Source organism: Bos mutus, chromosome 22 (genome assembly GCF_027580195.1).
Source record: "Bos mutus isolate GX-2022 chromosome 22, NWIPB_WYAK_1.1, whole genome shotgun sequence".
In the NCBI taxonomy this organism is placed as follows: Eukaryota; Metazoa; Chordata; class Mammalia; order Artiodactyla; family Bovidae; genus Bos; species Bos mutus.
In genome coordinates, this window is record NC_091638.1 from 57554033 (window position 1) to 57573251 (window position 19219).

The window sequence follows — 19219 nt, forward strand, 5'->3', positions numbered from 1 at the left end:
AGAACAGGGCCACGTCTGTACGTTCCCTCCCATCTTCTGACGTCCAGCAGAGTGTGCTATCAACAGAGGAGTTTTATAATGCCTGCGGATAGATGGATGGCAGGGCCCTCATTTAACAGAAAAGGAGAGTGAGTCATGGGGGAGCCAAGACCTGAATTGGGTCACCCTGACACGCAGATCGAGTACACAGAAGTGGGGAGAGGGAGGGGGAAGGACAAGCAAAGACAAGGCTGACGGCTGCGTCTGCATCACACTCCAGGGAGCTGAAATATTAATGGCTTTGCAAGCTGGCTTCTCATCTGTAATTAATTCTCACTCAATTGGCTCAGTCCCAACGGGCAGGACGGCCACCATCAACATGAGTCATTCCATAAACTGGGGCACAATGGGAATTGTTCAGACATCGGTTCGCAAACTCACTGGAAGTGCGGAGAACACGCCACCCTGTCCATGGCTCCCTGGACGGTTTCTGCCGTCACCGTACCAGGGGGCCCAGCAACCACCACAGACGGAGGATAGGTGTACTGGGACCGTGGTCCTCATCTCTTTATCACTCAACAAGTACCCTGAGCACTTGCTCTGCTCCGAGACGTCAGGGAAGAAGGGTGGGAGCAGGAGAGACGCTGTCCTGCCCCCAAAGAGCGTGCAGTCTCGGGGAAAGGCAGAGAGCAACGTGATGATGTCAACACAGGGTGTAAGCGTCCACTGGAAAAGCACCGGGGCATGCAGGCCCCGGGAAGGAGACCTGGCTTAGCTCCAGGGGGCCACGCCCTGGAGACAAGAGGGGCAGTGGTACGCGCTGGGGACAGCAGGTGCAAAGGCCCTGAGGTGCGGGAGGAGCTGAGCTGGCTGTGGTCTGAGTGTGCGGGTGGCTAAGTGGGTGCATGTGTGTGTGTGCTCAGGATGGGAAGCTGAGGATGCTGAGGGCTCAGACAGGACCATCCCACAGGCGCCCTGCAGGCTTCTTAAGGGACTTGGGTTTCATCCTGGGGTGATGGGGAATCCTGAAGGGTGCTAAACAGGGGAGTAAAATGACCAGATATCTCTCTTTACAAGTTCACTTTGCTGGGAGAACAAACTGGAGGTGGCCAGTCCGTTGTTCTGTGTTCAGTTCTATCTGTTGCCTCTTGACCTGCATACAGGTTTCTCAGGAGGCAGGTAAGGCCCGGTACTCCCCTCCCTTTAGGAATTTTTCACAGTTTGTTGTGACCCACACAGTCGAAGGCTCTGCTGTCGTCAGTGAAGCGGAAGTGGGTATTTCTCTGGGATTCCCTTGTCTTCTCCATGATCCAATGAACGCTGATGATTTGATCTCTGGTTCCTCTGCCTTTTCTAAATCCAGCCTGTACATCTGAAACTTCTCGGTTCAAATGCTGCTGAAGGCTAGTTTGAAGGATTTTGAGCATAATCTTATTAGCACATGAAATGAGCACAATTTCATGATAGTTTGAACATTCTTTGGCATGGCCCTTCTTTGGGATCGGAATGAAAACTGACCTTTTCCAGTCCTCTGGCCACTGCTGAGTTTTCCAAATTTGGTTACATATTGAGTGCAGCACTTTAACGGCATCATCTTTTAGGATTTGAAATAGCTCAGCTGGAATTCCATCACCCCCACCAGCATTGTTCGTAGTGATGCTTCCTAAGGCCCACTTGACTTCGCATTCCAGGATGTCTGGCTCTAGGTGACTGATCACACCATCGTGGTTATCTGGGTCATTAAGACCTTTTGTACAGTTCTGTGTATTCTTGCCACCTCTTCTTGATCTCTTCTGCTTCTGTTAGGTCCTTACTGCTTCTAACCTTTATCGTGCCCATCTTTACATGAAATGTTCCCTTGATCTCCAATTTGCTTGAAGAGATCTCTAGTTCCACTATATATTACAACTGTCTTTTAAAGTACATAAATTAATATTTTTAGTTGGAGTTTCAATATCAAGCTCCCAAAAATTAACAGAATGAATAGACAGAAAAGTACACCACTTAATACTGTTAACAAATCAGCACACTCCGATTTGATGGATTCACATCAACCCCTATTGAGATCCCAGCTGCCTTTTATTCTTTTTTACAGCAATTGACAAGCTGATCCTAAAGTTCATATGAAGACGTAACAGATCCACAACAGTCCAAACAATCTTCAAAAGGAACAAAGCTGGAGGAATCACGCTTCCTGATTTCAAAACTTACTATGAGGCTACAAGAACCGAGATTGTGTGGTAATGACATAAGGATATTTAGGTTAATGGAATGGATCTGAGAATTCAGAAATAAATCCTCACACATTTATAGTCAATTGATTTTTGACAAGGGTGCCAAGAAAATTCAATGAGAAAATAATCTTTTCAACAAATGGTGCTGAGATATTTGAATATCCATATGCAAAAGAATGAATACGGACTCCTTCTTTAGCTCATACACAAAAGTTAACTCACAATGAAACACTAAAAGTAAGAGCTAATACTATAAAACTTTTAAAAAATGAGAGTAAATCTTCGTGATTTGGGGTTAGGTAAAGCTTTCTTTGCAGAAGACCTAGGTTTGATCCCTAGGTTGGGAAGATCCCCTGGAGAAGGGAAAGGCTACCCACTCCAGTATTCTGGCCTGGGGAATTCCACGGAGTATACAGTCAGACTACACAGATGGCACAACTGAGCGACTTTCACTTTCAAAGCTTTGTTAGATACAACACCAGAAGCCCAAGCAATGAAAGAAAAAATGAATTAGGGTTTATCAAAATTTAAAACTTCTGTGCTTCAAAGAATACTATCAAGGATACAGAATGGGGAAGATATATTTGTAAATCATGTATCTGATTAGGGGCTTGTATACATAATTATAGTAAAAAAAAAAAAACACCCATTAAAAAATAGGCAAAGGATTTGAAAAGACATCTCTCCAAAAAATATATACAAATGGCCAAAAAACACGTGGAAGGATGCTTAACATCACTAGTCATCAGGGAAATGCAAAATCAAAGTCACAAGTAATAACCGCCCACCAGGATGGTTATCATTAAAAAGACCTAACAACAAGCACTGCGAGAACTGGAGAAACTGGAATGATCACACGACACCGGTGGGAAGGCACTGCTGGTAAAGGATCCACCCGCCAGTGCAGCAGATGCAGAGATGTGGGTTCGATCCTGTATCTGAAAATGGACTTGCGTCCAGAATATTTAAATAACTCCCACAAATCAATAAGAAAAGGAGAGACAAGCCAATGAAAGAACAGGCCAAGGACGTTTTTCAAAAGAGGATTTCCAAAGGGCCAGTAAACAGAGGAAAGATACTCAGTTTCATTCATCATCAGTTGAAACAACTTAAGAAACCACAACGGCCGTGAAACAGCACCGACGGCGTGGGAATGCTGGCCAGTGCGCGTGAGTCGGGGCCGTGAGCAAACAGCACCGACGGCGTGGGAATGCTGGCCAGGGCGCGTGAGTCGGGGTCGTGAGCAAACAGCACCGACGGCGTGGGAATGTTGGCCAGTGCGCGTTGAGTAGGCACCGATGGCGTGGGAATGCTGGCCAGTGCGCATGAGTCGGGGCTGTGAGTAAACAGCACCGACGGCGTGGGAATGCTGGCCAGTGCGCGTGAGTCGGGGTCGTGAGCAAACAGCACCGACGGCGTGGGAATGCTGGCCAGTGTGCGTGAGTCAGGGTGTATGTCGCTTCAACCACATTATAAATCTACTCGGCAGCTTCTAATGAAGTTAAATCTACACTCACCCCATGGCCCGACAATTCCCCCGTCTTCCAGTGGGCACAGTGGTAAAGATCCACTTGCCAACGCAGGGGACGCAAGACACCTGGGTTCAGTCCCGGGGTTGGGAAGAGCCCCTGGAGAAGGAAGTGGCAACCCACTCCAGTGTTCCTGCCTGGAGAATCCCACGGACAGAGGAGCCTGGTGGGCTGTAGTCCACGGGGTCGCAGAGAGTGGCAGGACTGAGCGACTAGCCCCTGGGTCTTAGTTGCCGCACGGGGGGTCTTCACTGCATCGTGTGTGCGTCCTCTAGTTGTGGCAAGTGGGCTCCAGAGATCTGGGGTCATGGCCTGAAGAGAGCCACCCTGACCTCAGAACGTCTCTGAAGTCTCCTATTTCAGCTTAACAATGAATGCGTATTTTACACTGTTCTCCAAAATGTGCTGTGCTTAGTCGCTCAGTCGTGTCTGACTCTTTGTGATCCCGAGGACTGTAGCCTGCCAGGCTCCTCTGTCCATGGGATTCTCCAGGCAAGAATACTGGAGTGGGTCACCATTCCCTTCTCCAGGGAATCTTCCTGACCCAGGGATCGAACCCAGGACTCCCGAATTGCAGATAGATTCTTTACCATCTGAGCCACCAGGGAAGCACCCAAATATATCCATGTCCAATTTATTTAAAATTGCGTATCTAGAGCAAAGCAGAGGCTCTTAATAAACGTGCCACGTTTCTTGGGGGACGTCAACTACTCTGCAGGCTACCTACTGCCTACCTGGAGCGGACCCACGTGTGTCCCAGCCTGGAAGGTAAGGACTACACAGAATTCTGCACTGTCAGGCTGCCTGCCCTTCTCTGCATGTTTCTATTATCGCCCCTCCAATCAAGCAGGGAGCAGACTCTCACTCATGTTTCTTTCACTCTCGCATTGACCTGGCTTTGTTCACAAACTGTGCTGAACGGATGTTTGCTACTTTCCTACTAGGTTCTCAGTTCCAGGGGCAGCCTTTCAACTCCCAATGATCAGGCTGTACTCTGGACCAAAGAATCACAAATCTCTGAGGGTGGGACCTGAGTATCCGTGTTTTTTAAAGCTCCTGGGTACCCAGGCACGGGCAGCCTGTGTTCAGGGAACTTACAGGATCACGCATCTGTGGGTCTCAAATGTCAGTGTCAACACAGGTATTGCCTGCAGGGTCCTGAGGACACAGATGTCCAGGCCCCACCCTCCAAGTCTCTGACCTAGAAGATCTGGGGTGGGATCTAAGCATACTTCTCTCCCTCAAGCTCCCGGGAGATGCGGACGCTGCTGGTTCAGGGACCGCACCTTGGGACCTGCTGATGGAGACGAGTCTTTCTCACACTGTCCTCCGCAGAGACCCAGGGGGAAGGGAGGCAGAGGCAGAGTCGACTGTGGCCTCCTCCTGCCTCTGAACAAAAGTGTCTCCATTTCACCCACTCTTCGTCTTGGTGTCCTGAGTGGCATTCCCTGTGATAAAAAGCTTCTGTGGCTAAAGACATCTGAGTCCTGCCAGCCGTCTCAGGGTGAGGCCCCGAGACAGAAGAGACTTTCCAAGGTCGCACAGCAATTTTTTTCCCTGTGTTGCATGAAAATTTAAAAGGAAGAGCCAATGCCTACAGTGGGAACCTCCTCTCCTAAGATGCCCCGACAGCTACTGCCTTCACACCTCCCACCATGGGGAGCCCGTCACCCGCTCACCCCATCAGTTCAGGGGGAAAGAAAGCACGTCTTCTCACACTTGACTAAAATCTGCCTCTCTCTGCTTCTCCCAAAGATCCACGCCCTCTCTGCCCCTGAAGAGCCCAGCAAAGACTTAGAAACCTAACCACCCCCGTATCCTTCCAAGCTGATTAAAAACTATTTCTGAATGGGCAGGGGCTGCAAAGGTAAGTAAGAGACAGTTACTCTCCCTGTCCCTGAGAAACACAGAATTTTCTTGGTTCTGCACCCACTTCCCCAGGATGAAGTCGTTTGGGGGCTTAGTCTGGGTTATACTTGGGGTCCCCCAGTGCCACTCCCTGCCACCAAACCCACCAGCCCAACCTCCCCTACAACTCCTTCCCCGCACCCGCCTTTCTCGAGTCCTGAGGGCTTGGAGATTCCTGTTCTTCCCTTTTGAAACATGAAGCATCGTGGCGTTCAGGCTCTGCCTGAAGACCAGCCCTCCAGACACTTCCTGTACAGCCCACACTCCCAAGCCCTCCCCTCTGTGAATTTGTTTCTGCTGCTTCTATCTGCCGAAAAGCCTGTTTCTACTCCTATCCATCCACGTCCATGTCAATATCTCCTCTTCCAGGAAGCCTCCCTGGACATCACTCCTCCCGCTCACATGACTCCACCCCTCCTCAGACTCCTTGCCGCCTCACTGGAATGTCCCACGTCCATCTGTGTACGGATGTGAGAGTTAGGGGCTTCCCAGGTAGTACTAGTGGTAAAGAACCCGCCTGCCCATGCAGGAGACATAAGAGATGAGGGTTCGATTCCTAGGTTGGGAAGATCCCCTACTGGAGAAGGAAATGGCAATCCACTCCAGTATTCTTGCCTGGAGAATTCCATGTTCAGAGGAGCCTGGTGGGCTGTGGTCCATAGGGTTGCAAAGAGTCAGACATGAAGTGACTTAGCGCACACGCACGGGAGAGTTGGACCATAAGGAAAGCTGGGCACTGAAGAATTGATGCTTTTGAACTGTGGTGTTGGAGAAGACTCTTGAGAGTCCCCTGGACTGCAAGGAGATCCAACCAGTCCATTCTAAAGGAGATCAACCCTGAATATTCATTGGAAGGACTGATGCTGAAGCTGAAGCTCCAGTACTTTGGCCACCTGATGCAAAGAGCTGACTCATTGGAAAACACCTTGAAGCTGGGAAAGACTGAAAATAGGAGGAGAAGGGGGCGACAGAGGATGAGATGGTTGGATGGCATCACCGACTCGATGGACATGAGTTTGAGTAAGCTCTGGGACAAAGTGAAGGACAGGGAAGCCTGGGGTGCTGCAGTCTATGGGGTCGCAAAGAGGTGGACACGACTGAGCGACTGAGCGACAGCCAGTCTCTCAGAGCTCTGCAGTCAACCAGGCCTGGCTCCGCTTCTCACTTTGGGTAAGTCACCTTCTCTGGGACTCAGTTTTGGACCCACCCAACCACCTGAAAAATAGTTACTGAGCACAAACTGTGCAACTGAACAAGCTAACGTAAGTAAACCACCAAGCACACGCCGGAGGCGCTTAGCAAAGCCCCTGTGGCTGGGTGGAGAAAGGGGGGCCTAGCGGGCTCAAACTTATGGCCCACCAGTTTAAGTAAATAAAGTCTTAAATTCGATGCTAAGTCCCTCTAGATCCTGTGTTTGTCCCCGTCATTCATGTCAGCACCGAGGCCGCCACCAAATGAAACTCCTACGTGCTGATAAGACAGAGGGCTTCTGAGTGACCCCCCGCTTTCTCTGGGCAGTGTGGGGAGTCGGGCTGGGTCCATGGTGCTCCTGATGCCCCCGACACCCTTCCCCGAGGTCACCGCCACTGAGGGTGGGGGGAGTCGCTGTCAGAGGGAGCACTCAGGAGGACCCGTGAGCCTCTCCCTGCCCTTCTGCACTGTGTCTGCCCAATCCCCTTCCCCACGTCCTTTCGCTCCTTCCTAAGACCCTGCCAGTCCTCAGGCCCCCCGCCGCGGGCACCTCTTTTTGCCCAGGGTCCCTGAGAGCCCTCTCCTGGAGCGTCAGCTAACCGCTCTCCACTTAACGCTTTGCATGCACGTCCTTCCCCAAGCCCCCTCCCTCCACCCCCGCAACTTAACCCACCATGTGTCCCCAGGCTTAGCCTGGTCTGCTCCAGTGCTTGCTGCCTTAAGGAGCCAAGAAGTCAGCCGGCCCTCCCTTTCCCACACTCGACAGCCCACGGTCACCGGGCTCACAGTCCTCAAATCGGCCCGCAGCGCTGCAGGCCACCGGCACTCTTGAGGGGGTCACCCAACAGCCTCCCACGGACCTTCAGCGGATCAAACCCTAACTCCCAGCCTGCCTTGCAGGGCTCGCCCAGACCCCCAGGTGCAAAACCCACAGACATGACTGCGTCTACAGCGTCTGAAGGACAGCAGGGAGGTAGTGGTCAGAGGAGGCAATGCAGACAGGGGTGAGGATCAGGTCAAGGAGGGCCTCCCCGGGGAGGGGCCTCTCCTGGGGTCTCAGACAGTGACAGCTTCCAGAGTCACCTCTCCCAGTTGTGTGCTGGCTTCTGCACAGGCCTACAATGTTTTAGCCCAAAGGAGAGATCGAGGGTGGGAATGCTCTGCGTCTGCCAGGAGAGGGATGTTTTGCAGATGAGAAAACCGAGAACCGAAGGTGTCTAGGGACCACGTCGCTTCAGAATCTCTAGTGACTCACTGTATGCGAGGAAAAGCAGAAGCCTCCAAGCCTGCATTTTTAGGGACATCTCAGGCTGCTTCTAACCTTGGTTTAGGGCCAGTCACCTGACCCCTCATTCTATCTCCACCCTGCCTTTCCCAATGCACCCATGCCAAGGCTGTGCTGACAGTGCCCATTCTCCACACGTCACCATGTACCTTCAGGCCCGGGAGTGCTCCTGGCTGACCACCTGCCCTCCTCCACCACCTGGGCCTGGTGACTTCCTCAAACTCCATGTCTGTGGCAGCTCTTCTGCCAGCCTTCCTGGGTACACCCAAGGGAATAAGTCTGTCCATCCCCCACGCGCCTGAGGACACCTGCACAAATCACACTCACCACAGAGCAGCACCGCGGCTCACGTGTGCAGTTCTCCTCCCTACTTCCACCCTCCCCCCCAACAGAGAGGGAGACATCTACTCAAGGGCAGGTTCTGGGCCTTCTCCATCCTGGGGATCCAAGGCCTGTCTCAGCGCCTACAGTGTAGGAAACATTCTGGGATGTTCTGTCCAGAAGGAACGGGTAAGTCAGATGGATGGACAGTGGGTGGGTGGGTGCGGGGATGGACGGACGGATGGATGGGTGGGTGGATGGATGGATGGGTGGATGGGGAGTCTGACGTATGACTGGGTGGATAGATGGGTAGGTGGACCACTGAATGGATGGATGGATGGATGAATGGACAGATGGATGGATGGATGGACAGATGGATGGCGGATGGGTGGATGGGAGTCTGATGAATGACTGGGTAGATAGATGGGTGGGTGGACCACTGAATGGATGGATGGATGGATGGACGGACAGATGGATGGGTGGACGGACAGATGGATGGGTGGATGGATAGATGGATGGATGGGTGGATGGGGAGTCTGATGTATGACTGGGTGGATAGATGGGTGGGTGGACCACTGAATGGATGAATGGATGGGTGAATGGACAGATGGATGGACGGATGGACAGATGGATGGATGGTGGATGGGAGTCTGATGAACGACTGGGTGGCTGCATACATCATTAGCTGCACACACAGATGAAAGGAAAAAGAGTGGATAAAATCCTGGCTAGATGAGTGGATGAGAAATTGAACAAACAGACAGATGGGCAGGTGGATAAATATATTTAGGACTTGGTTCATGGAAGGACAGAACAAGTCTTTAAACCAGAAGTCAGGAAAATTTCCTATAAAGGCCAGATGATAAATATTTCAGACTTTATGAGCCACATGTGGTCTCAGTCACATAATTCTTCTTTGCCTCTTTTTTCCACACGTGTTTAAAATATGTGAAATCCATTTTTAGTTCATAGGCTGTAAGAAAACAAGATCCTGACCATCAGAATTCAATTCTGGATGACCAGAAATTTTACTATTCCCAGAGGTAGCTCCATCTGAGAGCTACCATATGAGAAACACAAAGTTAAATTCGAAACACAGAAGGTCAGAGGCCATCCCCATCCACCTCTCAACAAGAGCACAGTGGAGTTGAGGCGTGTTCTGGAATGAATGGGCCCATTGGTCCCTCTCCGCAACGGGGCAGCCTTGGGACTTCAACAGCAGTGGATCTCCATGGAGAAATTCTTAAGAGTACCCACCAACCTTAGCAATCAGACAAAGACCCTGGGGGACGGCAGTGGTGGAGAACATCCCCAAGTCTGTGGTCTCCTTGGGCCGGTGTCCCTGCTAGGACTCGAGTCACACTGGGGTGTTTGCGCCACTTCTCTCCCCATAAGCACTGACATCACAGTGCAGATCCAGACCACGATTTCCCACACGAGCTTCTGAGTGTTTTTTATGGGCTCTTTTTTCCCCTCCTCAGGATATTGTCAGGGATTACCAGCGGCTTCAGCATCTTTCCAACTGGCAGGAAGCAGTGCAAGCCCAGATGGAAGTTTCCCAGTTAGAACCCTCTTAACGAAGTCATAAAACAGAAAGGCCCAGCCCCTCGGACACACAGCCAGCTCAGAAGTAAGCGCGAGAGCATCAGCCATGGGAGAGTCATGCTTCCCGTTGCCATTGCTAAATGCGTCTTTGAGGTTCATCCCTGGGGCCAGTTCGCTTCACACCCGAGGGCATGGGGTTTAACCTTGCACAAAAAGTCCTGAGTCAGAAGGCAAAAACCAGGGGCTGGGAGCACAGACCAGCCACGCTCTGTCCCCCTCCTGGGGCCCTGGGTGGCAGCAACAGGACACCAGGGTGATGTCACCGACAGGGACCTCAGCGGGATTCAACCAGAGACCTGGCTGGGTGCCGGTGTCTGCTGCCTCCAGGGAGGCCCCCGCGCTGAGGAGCTCCCGACACGCGACGGGAGCGCACCAGGAATCAGGAGACCCGGGGCCTCATCCTGGCTCGGTCACCGCGTGACCTTGGCCAAGTCACTCCCCCTGGGCCTCCATGTCACCACCCACGGAACGTTCAGGATGGACGTTCCTAGCTCTGATGTTCTTGGAAAGACACAAGGGATGATACAGAGCAGCGCGGGACCAGAAGGTAACCTCCGAGGAGCCCCAGACGGTGAGAGAGCTCAGCCGAGCCGCGAGCTGTCACCAGAGCCTTTATGTGAGACGCGCCCTCACATCCCGTGGCTCTGCTGTGCCCTCTTCCCTGCCCCCTCCTTATGACTCAGTCCCAACGCCACCTTCTCCAGGAAGCCTGCCGAGACTCCCTGAGGTTGTCAGTTCCTGCCCTGTGCTCCGGATGATTACCCGTCTCACTCATCTGTCTCCTTCGCTGGCCAGACTGCCCTTGGGGAAGGGCCCTGTCTGATCCCACTTTCCACCCCCAGCTCCCGTCACACAGCGTGTGTCCAAAAAGCATTCACTGAGCTGAAGGGAAGTGATGGCTCAGGGAGACTGCGGGCAGTGTGGTGGGCTGTGAAGGGGGGTCGAGCTGCAGGTCCACGTAGTCCCCAGTCTGGCCTCCTTTCCTCTGAAAAGTCCAGAGGACTGCCCCCGCCCCTCCCACGGGCTCAGGCGTTGCTGCCCCAATGCCAGGGCAACTGAGACAGCCTCTCGCTACCCCAGCTTTGCTTGGGTCTTCGTGCAAACACATCACCTTCTCCCCAGAGGCCTAAACATACAATGCGTGCACACACATGTACGTGTACACGCACACACATGCACACGCATGCCCCGACCACACATCTGAACTCAACACACACAGCTATGACCCAGAACTACACCTGTCTTCCTTCTGTCTTCCTCAACCTGAGGGTCAAGGAGACAGCAAACACCCTTCCGGAAACCTTAGCATGTTCCGCATACGCCACTCCCCACCCAGGCAGAGTACAGCTCCATGGGAAGCCCATGCCATCCGCCCCCCGAAGCACAGGGATCAGGGGCCCAGCTTCCCTGAGAAGCCCCGGTGAACGGGGTCTCTGCTAGTGGAAGGCACCTCTGTCTCCTCAACTGCTTTTCTGCCCCTTGTATCGTAGTCGTGTCAGAGGGCAATTCGCTCTGGACAATTGAAGTGACTAACTCACCAGATACAAGTGCTGGAGCATCTCCACGTATCTGCAGGGGGAGAGAGGGTGGAGTGGGCATTAATTCTCGTTCTGCACAAGCCGGGCAGGGGCTGACGCTCTGTTATCAAGCTCAAGGCCACGGGCCGCGGCTCAGGGACTCACGCTTTCTCTGAAGACAGCAGCTCCTGCGCGATGACGTGGGCTCTGGACTGTCCTTCCACCTGCGGGAGGAAACAGAGCCGTCAGGAGGGACTGTACCTGGGGGGATGGCAGGACGGGAAGCCCAGCTCCACAGGCGCCAGTCAGGCTAACAGAAGGACCGTCACGCTATCGGAGGAGGACTCACACGCTTCTCAGCCACCCCACCCCCCAGTGCTCGCTACCAGGGCGGTGTTCAGCCTCGCCGCTCCTTGGCTGCCCCACCTGTAACGGGGACGGGACATCAGCAGCATCTAATGCCCAGCCCGGGGTCTGCTGCCCACTGCAGGCTTAGTAAGCTGCCCAAGGGGACTCTGCCCACAGCCGGGCAGGCTCTGAACAATCTGTGGTTCTCTGTGCCAAGCGAGCCCTCTCTTCCTGATTCTGTACTTGCTATCCCCTCAGTGGCCTCTCCCCACTCTGCCTGCCCACCTCCCAGTTATCCTTGGAGACTTAGCCATGCTGTCTATTGCTTTCTCCAAGGAGCCCTGCGGATTCCCTCCCCAACTGGTTGGATTAGGTGTCCTTTCTGGGCGGCCTCTCTCAGGACACTGATTACCTCTCCCTGGAGGCAGGGCCTCAGAGGTGCATCTCTGCGGCCAGTGCCCGGCACGGGCTGCCCCTCCTCTGTCACCAAAAGAATGATTGAGTGAATGAATGAATGACTGTTTACGCCACTTGGGAAGCACTGACTCTCCTGGCTGACCGTGAAGGTGAGCCATGTAACCCATCTGAATCGCAGCCTCCGCACCTCTGAGACAGGGGAATAACTGAGATTCTGTCTACAAACAGGAAGGATGGGCAAGGGAGGGGGCAGGAGAATAGGCCCGGGCCTTCTGCCATGGGCACCCCCTGCGGCCCCAGACCGGCCTGGTATCAGACCCTGCGGAGGACCTGGACGAGCAGAGACCTTGCGGGGCAGTGACGGGACGGACACGGCGCCTGTACAGGCAAGGCTGGGCGGCGGGGTCCTGGTGGAGCAGAGGGCGCCGGGACCCACGGCTCCTGGCCTCCCACCGCCTCCCGACGCGGCCCCACGGAAGTCACTTTCCAAGATCAGACCTCAGCTTCCTGTGTGTGAGCAGAGTGACCTCTGAAGGCCCTTCTCTGCTCAACCTCCGTGCTATTACATTTGAGAAGTGACGATCTACTCCCACGACCAGAAACGCACCGCCTGTCAAAGGAGCAGCTGCTAGGACGCCAGAACCAAGCAGTCTGGGCTCAAATCCCACCTTCTGCCTTGTGCTTGTTAAGTCATTTAACCCTTCTATACCTTGACTTTCCTATCTGTAAAATGGGCATAGTCCTATAATGGTATCTCACACACATGCATATTGTGAAGTTTAAACAAGTGTGTGTGTACATATATCTACACACACACGGAGCTTCCCTGGTGGCTCAGATAGTAAAGAATCTGCCAGCAATGCGGGAGACCCGAGTTCGATCCCTGGGTCGGGACAATCCCCTGGAGGAGGAAATGGCAGCCCGATCCAGTATTCTTGCCTGGGAAAGCCCCACGGACACAGGAGCCTGGCAGGGTGCAGTCCACAGGGTTGCCAAGAGTCGGATGTGACTGAGACTAACACACACACGTACACAGAGAAAGGCCTCTCCTCGAGTCTTGTGTCACACGCCCGGAACAGGGTCTGCACACAGTAAACGCCACAGAAGTATCAGCTGTCCTTATGCCTGTGGCGCCCGTACCCTGTGGTGGTGCCGGGCCCGGAACCAAGCGCCCAGGGATGGAGCAGGAACAGGTCGTCTGCAGGGACAGGCAGGGAAAGGCCTCCACTGCTGGGTCAAGGCCGAGACGCTCCTCCGACAGCAGCGGCCAAGGCAGAGGAACGCACACGGGCCCTGGGACTGAGCACACCCAGGTGCCAACGCCGGCTCCGGCACCGTGCACTTGTGAGACGGCTGGCACACCACGACCTCCGAGCCTCCACTCCTTCACCTGAAACACGCGGAGAGCGACCAGCCAGTCCCTCGGGCTGGCTCTGGGACGATGCCCTCCTGACTCAGGGCCTTTGCGTTTGCTGTCCCCTCTGCCTGCAACACTCTTCCCCAGGTCTTTTTTAATTAAAAAAAATTATTCTTATTTGGCTGCACCGGGCCTTAGTTGCGGCACATGGAATCTTTGATCTTCACTGTGGGATGTGGGGTTTCAGTTGTGGGATGTGAATCCGCCTGCCAATGCAGGAGACGCAAGAGACGCGGGTTCGATCCCTGGCGGGTGGGGAGATCCCCTGAAGACAGGAATGGCAACCCAATGCAATATTCTTGCCTGGGAAATCTCATGGACAGAGGAGCCTGGCGAGCTACGGTCCACGGAGATGCAAAGAGTCAGACACGACTGAAGCGACTGAGCTCAGCACGTGTGAGCTCCCAGTTGCGGCATGTGGGATCCAGTTTCCTGACCGGGGATGGAACCTGGGCTCCCAGCATCGGGAGCGTGGAGCCTTCGCCACTGGACCACCAGGGAATTCCCGGATCATCTCAGTCTCACTTTTGGACTTTTTCAGGTCTCTGCTCAAAAGCCACACACACGCTCGGGGTGCCATCCGTGACAGTCTCACCCCGGGTTCTCGGCCTTGACCCCGCTGACATTCTGGGCCCCCCGGCTCTCGCTGCCTGTCAACAACGTCCATGGCCTCTGCCCGCCGGATGAGGGCTGCGGCCCCTCCGAGCTGTGACAACCGGATGTGTTTCTGGACGCTGCTGGATGTCCCCTGGGGCACGAGCCCGCCCCCGTTGAGCACCTCCGCTCTAACCTGCTTCTTGCATCCTTTTCTTTACGGCAGTCACACTGCCTAACGCCGCCCTGGGACACAGGAGAAGTTCAAGACGCCCTGGGATGAATGAATGGAACTGAGATACACAGTACGTGCTCAATAAATGAGCCTGTTCCCTGACTGGTCTGTCGCTAACTGCTTCCTGAGTAAGAGTACACTGTTTTGGAGGTTCCCGTCTCCCCAAGGCCACCCAAATTCAGCAGAACGTGGGCCCGTGGTCAGGCCCCCTCTGGCCCCTCACTGCCCCCTCTGCTGCAGAGCAGAAGGGAAACCTGTGAGGCCTCAGCCGGCCTCCTGCCCCTGACGGGCACCACGTTGAAGTCTGCCTTCTGCACCCGCAGGGCTGGCGTGGGCTCTGTGGCCCTCGCACCTGGAAATGCATCCCGCTGGGACAGGCCTGGGCGGCTAAGGAGACCTCGTGGTCAAGCCTCCGTAACAAGAATCACTTTGTAGAGGATGGACAGGGCTCAGGAGACGCGCTCTGTGAGATGAGGCTGAGAGTCAGAATGACCGCCGATCTTCCAGGGGCCTGTGCATCCATTCTCACTTGCATCCAGCTTGACGCTGAGACTTGTGCTCTGGGCTGGGAAGGCCTGGATTCAAGTCCTGGGCTCTGCCCCTTCCTACACCTACACCCCTGGACAAGTTATTCCTCTTCTCCCAGCTCCATCTGGAAAACACGACTGATAATAATACCTACTAATGATCTGACTCTGCGACCCCATGGACTGTAGCCCGCCAGTCTCCTCTGTCCATGCGATTCTCCAGGCAAGAATCCTGGAGTGGGTCGCCATTCCCTTCTCCAGGGGATCTTTCCGACCCAGGGATCGAACCCGGGTCTCCTGCATTGCAGGGAGGTTGTTTTTTTTTTTTTTTTTTTTTTAACCATCTGAGCCACCAGGAAAGAATAACAATAACAAACCAGGCAGCATTTACTGAACACTAAAGTTTAGCTCTGGATTTTCACATATATTATCTCACCGAACTTTTCCAACGACCCAGGAGGTAATTGTTATTATGAACCATTTTACAGATGAGGAAACTGAGGCACAACTAAGTCCTACCCTTTGCTCAGAGTCACTGCTAGTCAGTGGCAGACACTTGATTCAGCCACAGGTAGTCAGCTCCAACCCTGAAGCACTGAGTGGCGTGCCTGGCACTCGGCAAGCGCTCAGTAAATGGTGTTTTGCTTCACTGAAGGAGGCGCAGTTTTCCAATCGGGAAACACCCGTCCTGGACCTGCACCACGAGGGTGGTGGCAGGAGCCCGGCAGGGGCACCCAGGGTCGGTGCCCATCCCCAGCCTCAGGGCAGCGCCCACGCTGGCACCCAGCAAGGAGAACAGGGCTGGACGTCGGGACACTTCCTGACCCACCGCCCGGCAGGACCGAGTGCAAGTCCCACTCAGACGCCTGCTTTCTCATCGAAGATGGGGGGTCCCCCCACCGCACGGCCCGGATGAGGAGGTGATAAACGGAGGGGTCACATCCCGCCCAAGCTTTTGGAGCTGTCACCGCTGCCATTGTCACAGGCTGGGGGCTGTCGGGAGGCGCTTCTGGGCACGGGCCACTCCGCACGTCCCTTCCCAGCCCTCCTGCCAGAGGGGTCGACTCCGGGTGGGATGCGGGGGCCATCCTGCTTTCTGACTGTGCCCATGATGGATGCGTCCTCACCAGCCAGACGAGAAGGGGGCCCGGCAAAGCCATGTGCCCGGGACTCTCCTCCGACGCTGCTGCTGGGCGTGGCCCCACTGGGGCCGTTTCATACAGATGTTTGTTTAACCAGGAAATGAACTCCGAGGCTGACGGCAGTGTCCAGGGACAGACTTCTGGGAACAGGGCTCCTCCCAGGAGCGTGGGGGCCAGGGCCTGTGCTATCGCATTCCTCAGGCTGGCGCTGTGGGTGTTACGCCAGGCGGCCACCCCTCTGCCCCGGAGCTCCAAGCCGCTTATCTCCCCTGCTCCCCTGGGCCGCCCAGCCGCGCTTCCGCCCCAGGCCCCAGCAAACCTGCCGGCCCAGTGCTGGCTGTCCTGGGGCCAGGGCAGGGCCGGAGGGAGGGGAAGAGGCCTCCCTTAGGGACCCTCCTGGCTAAACAGACGCAGGAAGAGTTGGCAGTCCTGGCCCTCTGCCCGGGGCTGTTTCTCCAGCTCGAGGACAGGAGTTCTCTGTCTCCTTCTAGAAAAGCAGTCCCCTAAGTCTGGTCTAAGAAACTCTGGGGTTCCACCTCCCTTTTCCAACTACGTATCTGTGTGAGTCTGGATCTGCGCCGAAGTTGAACAAAACAACACTTTCAACAGATGGAGAGGAGAACGCAGGTGTCTCCTACGAAGCCAGACATGAACAACATGTTTGCAAAAATGTAAAACCTAGGGACTTCCCTGGTGGCCCAGTGGTTAAGAATCCACCTGGCAGTGCTGGGGATGAGGGTGCTAGCCTTGGTCGGGGAACCACCACGTGCCATGGGGGACTAAGCCCGTGCACCACAGCAAAGGGCCAGCACCGCCAAAAAGTAAAAACAAATAATTAAAACCTGGTTACTCTTCTCCCTGGTGGCTCAGATGGTAAAGCGTCTGTCTACAATGCGGGAGACCTGGGTTCCATCCCTGGGTCGGGAAGATCCCCTGCAGAAGGAAATGGCAACCCACTCCGGTACTCTTGCCTGGAGAACTCCATGGATGGAGGAGACTGGTAGGCTACATCCATGGATCACAAACAGTCGGACACGACTGAGCGACCTCACTACTACTCTTCTCACTAAACATTTTGGAAAATAACTGTTTTTCATAATAAGTGCTATTTGTGTTAACATAAAATGGTCTGTGCGTGCCAAGTCGCTTCAGTCATGTCTGACTCTCTGTGACCCTGTGGGTAGCCCACCAGGCTCCTCTGTCCATGCGATTCTCCAGGTAAGAATACTGAAGTGGGTTGCCATTTCCTTCTCCAGAGGATCTTCCTGACCCAGGGATCAAACCTGTGTCTCCTGCATTGGCAGGCGGGTTCTTTTACCATAAACGCCACCCCGGAGGCCCTGAAATGGCCTGTTGTTGCTCTCTTTAGAATGAGTGAAAAGATACACGATTTAAGTTTTACTCAGTGTTACCTTCTCAGGTGGTGACCATGGATAGATACAACTTACAGAAACAAAAACTCTAAGGGGCTTCGGATCATTTTTAAGAGGCCAGATATGGGTCTGAGACCGAAAGGTTTTAAGAAGCACTGTTTTAGAGAGTCTCACACTGATCACAGAGGACTGTGGATGGAAACGCTCTGCATTCTCAGCGAAGAGCTCAGGCGCAGAGGTCTCGAGGCCACTGTAACGTAACAGCGATCACCGTCATCGTTGCTGTGCGAGGCAGGGTAATGAGCCCCAGGCTGCCTGGCCTGGCCCTCGGCAGGGCCCCACGCATGCCCGGGCCGCCACTCTCTCCCCAGCACCCTGTCCTGCGGCAGAGGGAGAAACCACCCCCGAGCTCCTGTTTTGTCACCCGCCTCCTTGCCTGCAGGCCTGCTGGGTTGAGCCTTGCTCGGCCTTTAAACAGCTGCCTCTTTCCTTCACCCTCGTCTCTGCCAGCTCCCGGCAGAGCCCCGTGTCCTGACGTCCGGGGCCTGGCTCAGCGCCCCCTCCTCCGCGCACACCTGCTCCCTGCCTGCGGTGACCTGGGCACACCACTCCCCCACGCCGTAACCCTCAGCTTCTTGGCTCCTGGAGACATCTTTCCCTCTCAGATGACTGTCACCGACACCTGTGTCTGCTCCACCCACCCGGGCCTTGTCCCTGCTCAGAACCGCCCTGCTCTAAGTGGGTGGGCTCTCTCTGGTCACCATCTCAGACCTGCGCTCCCGAGCGTCCTGCAGCCTCAGCTGCGCTGCCCTCTTAGCTCATGAGAGCTACAGCCAGGGGCCTACTCCAGTCCACCCAAGGCTGAGGGCTGCCATTCTCTGTCACCTGCAGCCCCGAGGGGCCCCACAGCCCCCGAGAGAACCTGCCCTCCCACCCGATGCTGACGCCTGTGCTCTGGGGTCAGGAGACCTGGTTCAAGGCGTGGGCTCCACCCCTTCCTACACCTACCCACCTGGACAAGTTCCTTCTCTTCTCTGAGCCCCATCGGTAAAACAGGGAGAACAATACCCACTGAGTAATATAATAGCTGGTGCTTCTCGGACAATATGACAGCTACTGTTGTTGTTGTTCAATCGCTCAGTCGTGTCCGACTCTTTGCGACCCCATGGACTGCCTCCCTGTCCATCACCATCTCCAGGAGCTTGCTCAAACTCATGTCCATTGAATCAGTGATGCCACCCAACTGTCTTGCCCTCTGTCGACCCCTTCTCCTGCCCTCAATCTTTCCCAGCATCAGGGTCTTTTCACATGAGTCAGTTCTTTGCATCAGATGGCCAAAGTACTAGAGTTTCAACTTCAGCATCAGTCCCTCCAATGAATACACAGGACTGATCTCCTTTAGGATGGACTGGTTGGATCTCCTTGCAGGCCAAGGGACTCTCAAGAGTCTTCTCCTGCACCACAGCTCAAAAGCATCAATTTTTCAGTGCTCAGCCTTCTTTACTGTCCAACTTTCACATCCGTACATGACTACTGGAAAAACCATAGCTTTGACTAGACGGACCTTTGTCGGCAAAGTGATGTTTTTGCTTGAGGA

General features: G+C 54.4%; 1 protein-coding gene across 5 annotated transcripts in view; it reads right to left on the reverse strand.

The window, feature by feature from the left end:
* FGD5 (FYVE, RhoGEF and PH domain containing 5) overlaps positions 1-19219 on the reverse strand; it is a 121756-nt gene that overhangs the window by 34597 nt on the left and 67940 nt on the right. For all 5 annotated transcript variants that reach the window (XM_070359296.1, XM_070359297.1, XM_005898789.3 and 2 more), the window contains exons 4-5: positions 11735-11793; positions 11591-11621 (exon numbers count right to left, since the gene is read on the reverse strand). In XM_070359296.1, the coding sequence (XP_070215397.1) occupies positions 11591-11621; positions 11735-11793 (90 nt within the window). The remainder of the gene's footprint in view (positions 1-11590; positions 11622-11734; positions 11794-19219) is intronic.